Source organism: Littorina saxatilis, linkage group LG2, assembly GCF_037325665.1.
Source record: "Littorina saxatilis isolate snail1 linkage group LG2, US_GU_Lsax_2.0, whole genome shotgun sequence".
NCBI classification, from domain to species: domain Eukaryota; kingdom Metazoa; phylum Mollusca; class Gastropoda; order Littorinimorpha; family Littorinidae; genus Littorina; species Littorina saxatilis.
The window spans coordinates 12,280,795-12,293,647 of NC_090246.1; the positions used below are offsets into that span (position 1 = coordinate 12,280,795).

General features: G+C 42.7%; 1 protein-coding gene across 4 annotated transcripts in view; it reads right to left on the reverse strand.

Annotated features, from left to right (window-relative positions):
- LOC138958207 (dnaJ homolog subfamily C member 13-like) overlaps positions 1-12,838 on the reverse strand; it is a 90,869-nt gene extending 78,031 nt beyond the window's left edge. For 2 of the 4 annotated variants that reach the window (XM_070329300.1, XM_070329299.1), the window contains exons 1-5: positions 12,679-12,838; positions 11,292-11,365; positions 7,012-7,087; positions 5,522-5,671; positions 4,581-4,769 (exon numbers count right to left, since the gene is read on the reverse strand). In XM_070329300.1, coding sequence (XP_070185401.1) covers positions 4,581-4,769; positions 5,522-5,671; positions 7,012-7,087; positions 11,292-11,359 — 483 coding nt within the window. In that variant the 5' untranslated portion in view covers positions 11,360-11,365; positions 12,679-12,838. The remainder of the gene's footprint in view (positions 1-4,580; positions 4,770-5,521; positions 5,672-7,011; positions 7,088-11,291; positions 11,366-12,678) is intronic. The other 2 variants (XM_070329302.1, XM_070329301.1) reach the window with 1 other exon arrangement.
- Between the last annotated feature and the right edge of the window lie 15 nt (positions 12,839-12,853).

Genomic DNA, 12,853 nt, shown 5'->3' on the forward strand with positions numbered 1-12,853 from the left:
ACTTTGAGTCTCTCCGGATAACCAACACGTGCAGCCTCGCTGGCGACGGACTGAATATCCGAAACATCCGGCGAAGGACCGAAGTCCACGTTGCTGGTAGAAGGGCGGTGAACACCGTAACCGGAAACCGGAAACCCGTCCACTCCAATACCATCCGAACTCATGCCCTGACTAGGGAAAGAGTAAGAGGACGGCATGCCCACAGCCGCCGGAACCGGAACCGCAGTCGAAGCAACAACCGAAGACAGAAGCGCTGACTGCCCCGGCCAGGGCTGAGACACCTGCCCAAAGGGCTGGTGATGCCCCCCCGCGACCGCCATCCGAGAGGAAGCGGAAGCGGAAGAAGCAGCAGATCCGGTCTGAGCCGGAAAAGTATCAGACGCGACCGCGAAAAGCGGAAGCGCCGACACTGTGGACGGCGGCCGGAAGGCCGAATGCCCAGAGGGCCACGTCCGGTCAACCCCGGAAACGACCCCAGCGGGTGCGTACATCGGGGGACCTATGCTTCCGGCGAGTGCCGGAAGCGCAGCAGACGGAACCGGCTGGTCGACTCCGGAAACGACCCCAGCGGGTGCGTACGTCGGAGGACCTACGCTTCCGGCGAGTGCCGGAAGCGTCGAAGCCTGAACCAAATGCCGCCATTGCTCATCGACACGATGGTCTTCCGTGAAGCCAAAGTGAGAACGAACAGGGGTTTGCGGGTCGTGAACCCGCCGAAAAGGGCTGCTTCCCAGCAGGGAGCGTCCAGCGGCCTCACGAGGACCTACGGACCAGCCCAACTTACTTGCGTCGCCAACCACAGCGGTAGAAGGCACAGAAGCAACCGCCTCGGTCAAGGACAGCGTCACAGCCGGAAGCGGAAAGGAAGCCATCGACGGGACAACGGAAGTCGAAGGCTGAGAACGCACCATCTCCTCTCTCACCAACGTGCGAAGCTCGGGAACCAGCGAAGAAAGCAACGATGAAACCAGCGACGTCGAATCTGCAAGCGGCAGAGAAGACGAGCGAGAAACAACGGTACGCGTAGGTTGATTAGACTGCCCCACAACCGGCTGGTCATTCGGGGCAGAAATAGGGACCGTCATAACAGCATTGTTAGCCGCGTCGGAAACAACAACCAAAATAGGCTTAGGGACAGAAGTGGAAGACTTGGGTTTAATTTTCCCTTTCACATCAGCCTTGCCGCGCTTTTTGTCTCCGTCAGACATGCTGACAACAAAATGGCGACAAAAATTCCAAAATGGCTACCACAAAATACGTGACCAACACGTGGCCGAAAATTTCAAGTAGCAACTGAAAAATTACGTTCGATACAAGTAAAGGAACGAGCTCACCAACTACCAGTGCAGCGGGTGAAGAGACGGGTGGGGGTGCCGGTGGGTGTCTAAGCAAACACCAAACAGCGAACTTCCACTAGAGCCAAAAAATTCACGACCTGCTCCCTAGAAAGCTGAAGTGTCGAATGATAGGGGTCACGTGGTCAGTAGCAGTAGTGACGTAGTACGCAGGAGGGGAGGTAACTCCCTGGGTGCGTCGTCATTACCATAGCTACGTTTACACTTTTTTAGTTGGGGTTGCTCCCCTTAGACGGGTAGCCTTTTCAGACCTAGCACTTTAGACTGAGTCAACTGCTACATGTGATTCGGAGTAGGAATATGTAATTTAATATTCATTAATAGTCAGGAGCTTTGCCAGTGTTTCTGTGTCTGTCTTAAAAAAGATAAAATCCCTTTCAACACTGTGCCCTTTTCTCTTTCAGCAACAACATGGCTTACCAACCACCACCGCATTGTACTCTCTTGCGAGTCATTCAAACTGGTCGATGAAAATTTTCAACATGTGCTCTCAGCGCGGCGAACCGCGGTGAATATTCTGTTTTGTGATACGAATTACGAAACTAAACACTTTTTTTTGTTTCGGCTCTACTTCTTCAATTCTTTCACTTCCGCCACACAACGAAAACGAATCTAAGCAGCGCTTTTCTGCACAGGTAGTACATCTAAGTATTGCAATTCGTGTACAAAATCCCTCCCATCTTCAAAATATTGCCACTAATACTACCCCTCCCATCGTAAATATTCATTGCAACCATTAATAGTCAGGAGCTTTGCCGATGTTTCTGTGGGGCGGGGATATAGCTCAGTTGGTAGCGCGCTGGATTTGTATTCAGTTGGCCGCTGTCAGCGCGAGTTCGATCCCAGGTTCGGCGGAAATTTATTTCACAGAGTCAACTTTGTGTGCAGACTCTCTTCAGTGTCCGAACCACCCCCCGTGTATACTACATTGGCACGATTGACAAAAAGGTCTTTCCTGGCAAAATTGCTTAGGCACAGTTAATAATTGTCTACCATACCCGTGTGACTTGGAATAAGGCCGTGAAAGGTAAATATGCGCCGACATGGCTGCAATCTACTGGCCGTATAAAATTTCATCTCACACGGCATCACTGCAGAGCGCCTAGAACTGTACCCACGGAATATGCGCGATATAAGCCTCATTGATTGATTGATCATTGATTGATTGTGTCTACCCAGAAGCTCTACATCTACTGTAGTGTGTATCTGTGTGTGTCTGTTCGCGATGCACTGCCAAAGTTCTCGACGAATCTGCATCAAATTTGGTGGGCATATTCAGGTGGACCCCGGGCACAAACTGGTCGATGAAAATTTTCAACACGTGCTCAAAGCCAGCGAACCGCCACGCTGCATACTCTGTCTCGCGATCCACCCGGCAAAGCCGGGTATTCATCTAGTATATGATATATGTAAAACCGGAACTCCTCCACGCACTTGCACTCTCATGTGCACTGTACTGATTTACAATCGCCCGCACCTACGCAAAGTGACCATCCCCTAATTATATACATACAGTGGAGTCCGGGTACAACGAATCTCAAGGGATCTATACATTTTAGTTTGTTATATCAGCAATTCGCTGTCGAGTTTTCAACCCTAAATGGCCTTAAGACAAGTTTTCCCACTCACCTTCAAATGATCGTCCCATCGATCTTTCCTTGGAGAGTACAATCTCTGCATGTTTTCAACAGCTTCATAATATAATCCATAGAGAGAGGCATAGTTCAAATGTTCACTTTACTGTCACAATTTTAGAAGTAAAATTTAAAAAGTCGTGTAAAAGCATGTACATGTACATTCTGATCAATCTCCGTGTCCGCCAAAAAAACCTCCGAAAACCCCATCTAGACTAACTAAATCTATCTTCAAAGTGAAGTATTGGACATGTCTGTGAAAAGTAAGCCTGATTCATGCTACATGCACCCTTATATTTGTGTTGAGAGCCGGATTTTCGACGAAATCGATGCAACAATTTCAGTGCAAGGGAGGTAACTCTTGTTACTCGAAAGCACAAGTATTGATGACGTCATGTGATTAGCGCTTCCGCTCCTTCGTAAATCCTCACACAAACACGAAAATAAAGCCATGAACGGTGAAAGTTGCAAATATAAGTTACGCTGCTCAGAATTGGCACACTTCTCCACTGTACACTCCAATTTGGAGATCATATCCAAGTCACAGACATCGCTGCACTTTGCCTGCAAGTAGCAACGTTGGGGCGGTCTCTTTGATGTCTTGAGAGGAAACTTGGCCAGGGTAATACCTAGTAGCTGAAACATGCATTATCACAAGTTGCTTGACTGGTACTCAGGCGGTCTCTTTGATTTTTTTCGTATTTCATACACGGATTAGGCACTTCGTTATACAAGACGCAGGGGTCAAACTCGAGGAAAAAAGTCGCGACCCGGAAAGTACGGTAACCGGAAAGTAACAAGTAAGAAATAGAAGGCTGTCTGCCGGGAAATCAATGGCAGTTTGTTAAAAGAGGGATTTCTTTATACCCAGGTTCGTTATAGCTGGATTCCACTGTATACAGATTTTCACACACATAAAGTTGAACGTGTGAACAAATCTACATCACATGTGTCTTAAGACCCACATTTTAAAGACTTTCGGATGTCTAAAAAAAACAAAAGGGCCACACATAAAAATATTAAAATAATACTTGAACAAGTAGATGCAGCAAAATAAAAAAACGCTCGCGCTGGACCCGAGTACTCTTCAGACTGGCTCACGTCAGGTCTTCACTGACAAGCTAGGAACAGACGGAAAATTCCGAACAAAAGTAAATGACGTCAAAGTCTCTTTCGCTTTGCGTGTAACTTTGTCATGACGTATTTTTGTGTGACGCGTTCGGCTGTTCTCTCAGCTCAATGGCTGCGTGTTGCCCCGCCGGTGTGAACTCCTCCTACGGCCAAGTCTTTTTTGTGGTTTATTTCGCATTTAGGTCCCAGGTAACATTATGAAGTTTTAATACGATCAATCGGACCTATTATCAAGTTAGTGTATCAACTTTTGAACGAACTGCGCCCAGTAGTTTCCCAGCAATAAGCTGTTAAGTGGAGAAAGACACACAGACACACACACAGACACACGATTAAAGTCTGCTGAGCCCTAGTACTAGCGTACTCGGGGATAAAGACCAGCACTTCTCTAACATATTGGGTTCTTCATCTGTATAACTAAAGTAAAACCTAACAGTGCTTATTTGACTTTTTCTCTTACCAGACTCAAGCCCTCCATGTCTTTGTAACTATAAGAGCAGAGAACTCTGTTAGAATGTGGGTCAATCTGGTCCAGTGACCCCTGGTTGACCTCCAGAATCACCGGCACGCGGTTCTCTGACCAGTGGTACTTGTAGGCATTGAACCGTTTCGCTGCGTGGCTGGCGTCAGCAAAGTAGTTGCGGAATTTCTGGAAAATGAAAAGTAATAAACTGAATTTCTGGAAAATGAAAAGTAATAAACTGAATCTGTACATACAAAGTAACATACCAGTCATCTCAGAGAAAAAAAATGAACTTAACAAAGTCACTAAAACAGTAAAAAATCAATTAAAAAAATACAAAGATTGGCACAAATGAGGAACAGAATTCACCGCAGATAACATTAAAAAAAGCATCAGCAACAGATATCTACCCAGGAGTGATTCCCTGGTGTTAACATCACACCCGTTCGTCACCACAGATGGCTGAGTAGACTTTTAAATCTCAATAGACGCAGTTTGTGTTTCACTCATTACATCTACTTCAGAACCTTGCGACAGAGTTCCATACACATGTACGTATGAGTATGACTGCCAGCTGAGGTTCTCCATAAAAAAAAAAACCTATCACAAGCAGAAAGATTCTCCACTGTGTGATTTTTCTTTCTTTCTTCAACTCTTGCTTTATTTCATATCCAGGTATTAGAGTTGATCTGTTTGAAAAAGGAGGATCTGCCTGGACGATTCGACTCTTTGCTCTGTGATCTGAACACTCTGAAGATCGGGAAAGGCATCAGGAAATGATTGCTTGAAACAGGAAGTCCTGAATGACGATGGGAAATTCAATCAATGCAGATTAGAGTGAGAGAGAGTGTGTGTGTGTGTGTGTGTATGTGTGTGTGTATGTGTATGTATATGTGTGTGTGAGATTTTCTGTCAATATATGTGTGCATTGTACCTACCAGTGCCTCAGTAAGAAGGTCAGCTCTGTGGTCTGTAGAGAACTTCATGGACTCTGTTTTCTTCCCTCCCTTCTTCATGGTAATGATGAACTCATTGTTCGCTGGAGCTTTCACGTTTGGGATAATGCCAACAAACTCACTGTATGGCCACTGAAAGAAACGTGAAATAATTTGATTACCACAGCTTTGTTAATAAACAAAAAGAACTTGTGCCTCGAACTCTGCCCAGCCAATAAGATTGCTGTTTCAATTCACAGATTGTCTGAGGCTGATTTTTGTATACAAGGCCCAATCTGGAGGGTTTAAATGGGATGAGTGTGTCTACCACTCAGTGTCAAGCCTTATAGTTGTACTCTTGTGCCAAGCTCCGAATTTTTAATATATTTTTCAAAGAGCATTTAAAAGTCAAACCATTTGACCTACAAACTTGAAACGTTGTGCACTGACAAATCATCAATCAACTGAACTTGGTGTACACCACATATGAAGTAATTCAGGACACACATGTAGAAGACATATGCATTTTTAGGGTTGGCATTTTTTGTTGCGTCACGCTGTACTTTGCTTATTTGACACCTAGTACACAGACATTTAAGTCCTTTGTACTGGAAACTTGCATTCTCCCAGTAAGGTCATATATTGTACTACGTTGCAAGCCCCTGGAGCAAATTTTTGATTAGTGCTTTTGTGAACAAGAAACAATTGACAAATGGCTCTATCCCATTTCCCCCCCTTTCCCCGTCGCGATATAACCTACGTGGTTGAAAACGACGTTAAACACCAAATAAAGAAAAAAGACATTTATAACAGAGATGTTGCAGCAAGAAAATATTCATAAGCATGTACATCATCATGGTTTCAAGGATAAAATAATTAAATGTTTGATTGCAAACAAATGTAACAAGAAGAGCAAACGCTCGATCGAGTCACTTTCGCAGTTCTGAATATTATATGAGGCATCAGATGGACAGGAAGAAATTGCTATTCACAACACAATGAGTCACGTTCACATAAAATTTGAGCCCGGTCACTTTTATAGTTTCCGAGAAAAGCCCAACGTTAAGTTGTGTGTTGCCGAACAGAAAAGGCTAGTTATCTCCCTTGTTTTTCTGATAACGTTCGTAAAAGGCTACAGATGTAAATACTTTGATGTAAAGAATAATCCTACAAAGTTTCAATCACATCCGATGAACTTTGTCAAAGATATAAAATGTCTAATTTTTCCTTTGACGCTGACCTGTGACCTTGAAAAAGGTCAAAGGTCAACGAAACCATCGTTAAAGTGTAGAGGTCATTGGAGGTCACGACTAAACAAAATATGAGCCCGATCGCTTTGATAGTTTCCGAGAAAAGTCCAACGTTAAGGTGGTGTCTACGGACGGCCGGCCGGCCGGACAGACTAACACTGACCGATTACATAGAGTCACATTTTCTCAAGTGACTCAAAAATCCACAACCCACAAGCACATTTCAGTAACTGAGTGAGTTACCTGATTTGTGACTTCCATATTGGCTGGGTTGTATGTTGTGATGCCATGGGTCCCAACCGAGAAGATTCTCTTGTACCTGGACACAGAGATTTTAAAGATCAATTTGATATGCAATGCCTCCACATACCTGTAACCCCCCCCCCCCCCCCCCCCCCCCAGGGGTGAGTTTTGGCGCTCGCCCCCCGCGACTTCAAATCGCGTCGGGCGGGTTCGAAATTCCTCTAGTTCAAATTTCGCTGAAGCACAAAGTTGTTAGGCAACGTAGTCAATCGGAACGGCCGGCGAACAAATATCTCTGCGGGCGATCTCAAAATCTGTCACTTCTCTCCTGCCCACTCATCCCCCCCCCCCCCCCTTTCCCCACTTTCAGAAGGACTCAGGACAACCACCAATCAAGGCCAGACACATTGGCTAGACAGCTACCCCCCTCCGCCTCACTTGACCGTGTCATCACCCCTCCAGTGCCACGAGCCGCTGGCGATGGCATCAGCAGTCAAAATAGTTAAACCCCCCTTCGTCCCCCCTCTTTGCGCTATTCACTTCACCCCCTCTCTTATATCTTATCCTGCGCTCACCAATCCTTCAGAGACTTTCACATGTTGTAAAACAGTTTCCTCTCAGATAAAAACTAATATAAGGAAACAGTGTCTCACCGGTCATTGACCCAGGTCTCAAGGCCAACCAGCTTTTACAATGCATCTGTCTTTGATCTGACATCCAGAGCAAACATATTCCCCCTAGCCCTCTGTATTTTTCCTTTGATGTGCCTGCTATGTACCACTGATCCAGTTTCTGGGAAATGTATAATTATGTCATTGACTGCAGGGATACTCATTGAGACCATTTTCCAAAATATGTTAACACCAGCTTTGCTGACCAACTTAGTACAAGTAGTGACAGTACTACTGCTGTCAATTATTTCCCTTCAACTAAGAAAGTAATAAAAAAAAAACCGATCCACTATATGTGATAAAGAAGAAAAGACAGACCTTCAACAATAGGACAAGGGATGCAACTCTGCTGAATCAAAAGCATAAAGATCACCTGTGAACAATTCTAGGATCAGGAAATCTGAACATCTGTTTGTTTTCATTAGGAAATAGAAATGAAATACAATGCTTTTGATTATTTATGACTTAAGCTGTGGTAAATTTGGCTGGTATGCAACTTTTATACTTCTGCTTGATCTAACAGTAATATTAATAACACAGACATAAAGAAAAAGAAACAAAACAAGAAAGCAACTTAGAATTTTTTTTGTAGTCAGCTTTTTATACTTGGTTTTACACAACAAAAAACATAATTTAAATTAAAAAAAAATGCTGATTTACTCTTTTGTAGTGTGTGTTTATGTGGTAAGTAAAGTTCCATAGTAAATTACTTTGTAAATTGTGTGGTAGGGGGTACATAAAGGGGGTAACTTTTAGTGAGATTTAGTGTGTGATTGTGTGACAGGGTGTGAATTAGGTAATAGCCACCGCCATTTGACATGTTGAGGTTGTAAGTAAACATTTTTCTCATGTTTTGTGATTGAATGGAAACCGAATCGCGAAGCGATGAGGTTTTCATTCCAATCACAAAACATGAGAAAAATGTTTACTTACAACCGAAACATGTCAAATGGCGGTGGCTATTTCCATTCTACTTTACTCACCAACAGTGGAACTCGATCTTGCTGAATGACACACTGGGAAAAACGTTCCTTTCCATAAAAATGTCATTGCTTTCGTCGACTATTTACCTCACGTACCTTTTTTCCACACTGCGCAGCTGATTCATTGACATTGAGGCTATCCTGAATATGTTACACAGCGAGAACTGACACTATTGTTAAGAATAGGAACTGAAGTATTTGTTTTTCATTTCTAAACTTTGTTGGTCATGATCACGTTCCAAAAATATTCATGTCGCCAAACGAACAGGACGTGACGTCGATTTGCCTTTTCATTCACTACAATACTCTTCCGGTCTCGGCTACAGGTATTTGTTTTGTTTCTGTTTCAGTGAAGCAAGTAAAAAAAAAAAAAAGTGTTTGCGCATGTCTGTTTGTTTATCGAGACCATTATGACGTATCTATTTGTCGTCTTCATTCTCATTCTGGTGTTCTGTCTCTGCGTGGCCCACTGGCACTTGTGCGCTGGCTCCTTTGTCAGCTTCATGGAGTGTGGCATGTTCGTTTTGTTTTCTTCCTTCTTCTGCTATAAATTGCTTGATGTCTTCATCATTCTCCCATTCTGAGTCACTCAGTGATGAGAGACTCAACTCGAAGTTGCCTTCAGATTCCATTTTGACAGTTGCTAACTCTTGTGATTATGGAGTGACGAAACCTCCTTGGGTCACCAGCATAATGAATATGATAAAGTTCGAGGGTAGACAGCCATTATTGATACCATTGTGTTCATACACGAAAATGATATTCATACACTCCACAAAACATGTGAAAATCACCATGCTTCACAAAACATGGGCAATCATCATTTTCTCATGTTTCTAAACCAATGAAATTGCCAGATTTTGATTTTTACTCATAGAGTATTGTAGAATGTGGTTTTGATTTCTTGTTTCTTTGTGGCGGCTTTTATTTTAAATTCTTTATAAAAACAAGGTTAATTATCATTATATTAAAACATAGCACTTTAGTCATCAAGTTTTGTGTGTGTTTGTGGTAGTTATTAGTAGTGCAAATCCACATGTATGCATTATAAGTATGAATGTACGTCTTTTGTGTATGTGGTTAGCACGCGACGAGCCGCTGGGGCGGTTGTAAGAAATCCCGGCAGGTTGGGGGCCGGTTGGGATTTTGGGGGGCCGGTTCAATTTTTGACTTACCGGCCCCCCTGGCCGGTAGCAAAAAAAGTTAAGGTACACCCCTGCCCCCCCCCCCCCCCCCCCCCAATACAATTGATATATATATATATATATATACATGGGTGAAACCTAGGAAAATCAAATTGACTGACATTTTTTGGAGGCAGGGGTCCAGGGGCCGCTCAGGCCCTGGCGGGGTACGGGGCAGAGGGCCCCGTTAGGGGGTCCAGGGGGGCAACGCCCCCCGTATGAAAACAAATTTTTACATTATTCATTGTGATTTTGTGGCCTTTCCTGGCAAAAAAATACACTATCATGCAGGTCAAAAAAATACCTTCAGATTCTAATGATATGGTAAAAAGGGTAAACAAAATCAAAACAATTCACAGAAGTAATCATTTTTGTGTGTATCCTTTCACACTTGCATCTTCCAACACAACTGATAACAATTAACATTGACAACAGCCATACTACATGAAATAGAAAGTGAACAACTGAACAACTGAAATAAAAGTTCAAAATATTTAATTAGCAAACATTGCCAGACAGGCATTGAAATAAATGATGAAACAGAATGTCACACATGCAAACAGCATGATGTAGCACTGCACAAAGTAGCAACTAAGCAGTAGCATCTCTTATACAGTGGAACCCCTCTCTAAGACCCCCCTCTCTAAGAACTACCCCGCCACAACGACCCTTTTTTTTTAACCGATGTGTTTCCTTATATAGTTGTCACCAGTGTAGCGACCACCCCGCTCTAATGTCTAAGGACCGACCTAGAGCGGGACCGACCTAACAGCTTGTGCAACGACTTTGTGAGATCCAAGGAAAAGCACTTGAGTTTCAAGCACCAAACTTATCACACACACTTTTAGTTTCATGAACTCCAACCAGTCCTATCGCCATTTGTTGGCTAGACCTGCATCAATAAGATCTGTCCGTGCATTTTTCGTCAAAACCGGCATCTTTGTCGCAGAAATCGTGTCACCACTTCGTAATGCCTGCCAAAACGCGTGAGAACTTTTTTTTAATCGTGATGCAGAGCGAATCTGAAAGCAAAGAAACTTCACCTACGGGGTTTACCGCGAGCACGGGCAAAAGCACTTCCGTTTCCGGGCAAACTGCAACCGGTTCACTATAGCAGTTCGAAAACGCGTTCCGCAAGTAGTTTCGGGGTTTTTTTTCTAAAATTTTTCTTTCTTTCAAAATTGCAGATTGACGGAATTTCCGTCAGACTTACTTTCAGATTGACGGATTTCAGTCAATTGACGGGCTAGTTTCACCCATGTATATATGCAATGCCCCCACATACCTGTAAACCCCCTCCCCCCTACAAAAAATTAAAAACAAAGTGATAAACAGACCAACATTTTTTTCAACATTGTTTCATCTCACCGTCAGACCCATTATAGAAAAAAATCTGGATAAAAGTAATCTTAGGTAACCTGATGGTAAACAGAGTTACTTACTTTCCTTTCCATGAGTGCTTTGTGATAAAGTAGCAAGCTGCATCAATGTTTTCTTTCAATGCCGCCATGGTGACCTGAAAGAAGAAGTTCAGACAAATCATAAACTCTTCGCATTTCCAGTTTAACAGTTCAAGTAAAGGTAGCCTTCTGAAACTGATGCTTTTTGTCACTTACAATAGATGACAAAACTATTCATTATGAAAGAATAAATGTTCATATTCCCTCACTAAGTAATCATAGTATAGAAATGATAAATAATGAAATGTTCAAAATTTAGAAAAACTGCCCAGAGGCAAAGTGGCTTTGGCTTTTTCAAGCTTTACCCTGCGACTTTCAAAACCAAATCTTTTATGTCTGTTGTGGTGTAAGTCAGGATTATATCAGAATAACATTTGTTTTTATTTGATGTGTAAGCTGATAAATGTAAAGCAAGTGTGGCGACACAGGCCTTTAGTGACTGATTGAGGCCAAAGTATATATATACATATATATTCAGAGCATATATTAGAAATAGAATGTCACTTTTTTTTCTCTCATGAAAATCAATTAGCAAAAACAAAACAAAAAAACCACAACAAATGAACAATAACAAAAACAACTGTGCACCTTCAGAATCAGACATGCATGCATGTATTTGCAGTCATGCTGGCAGACTATGAAGTTACAAACATTATAAAACAGTAAATCTAAAAGATAAGGAAGTTTGCTGAGACTTATAGTACTATAGTTATAATCTCATTAATTAAGTTATTTCTCTACACAAATTATTTAATATAAATTAGAAGATTAGTGAAATTGTTACATCCTTTTCAAAAGAGTTATACAAATGTTCATGTTGTTTCTCAAAATACTGGTCAACAGTCATCTTCATAGTTGGGGGTGTGTCTGAATAAGACTGTTATAAAAGTTCAAACGAGAACACCCCTTAAAAACTGATCTGCAACAAGCCAGTCTTGAATTATCACACTGTAACTTCTCCTGGAGATTAAGCATACCTGCACACATCGATCCCAGGCTTACAAGTTACAAACACTAACAAGCTCCTACTCTGTGAACACAGTTGTACCGTTCAAAATGACGTACTACTTCCAGGATGTGTGGCAAAGAGATCCGGCAATGAGGGCCCGATCGAGGTTGTGATTGAAGTTGTCTACATTGTTATCTTTCTGCCCAGATTAAAATCGATAATCAAAAGTCTTGTAATCTCCCCTGCACCACAGAAATTAACACAATTTTCCCGCAAAACCGACGGGGAACGCACACTTATAAGGACGAGACAACGAGTAACTGTCATGTGACGTTTCCCGATTCAGTGTTTGCAAAATCTGTCAACCCAACTTTTGCTTTGGAGTCATTGCGAAATATTCCTCCACAGAACGTGCCTTACCTGACTGTCTACTGCATTCGTACAAAAACACTTCTATCGTCCTACGTCAAAACATCTGTCACAGCAGGCCGACTGCCATGCAAGACGCTCAATGCATGATCCTCAAGCAAAAATGTAAGTTTTCTGTCGACGAGAAAAGCGGAAGGCTGCCATGTTGTATCACTTCCGCTTTAAG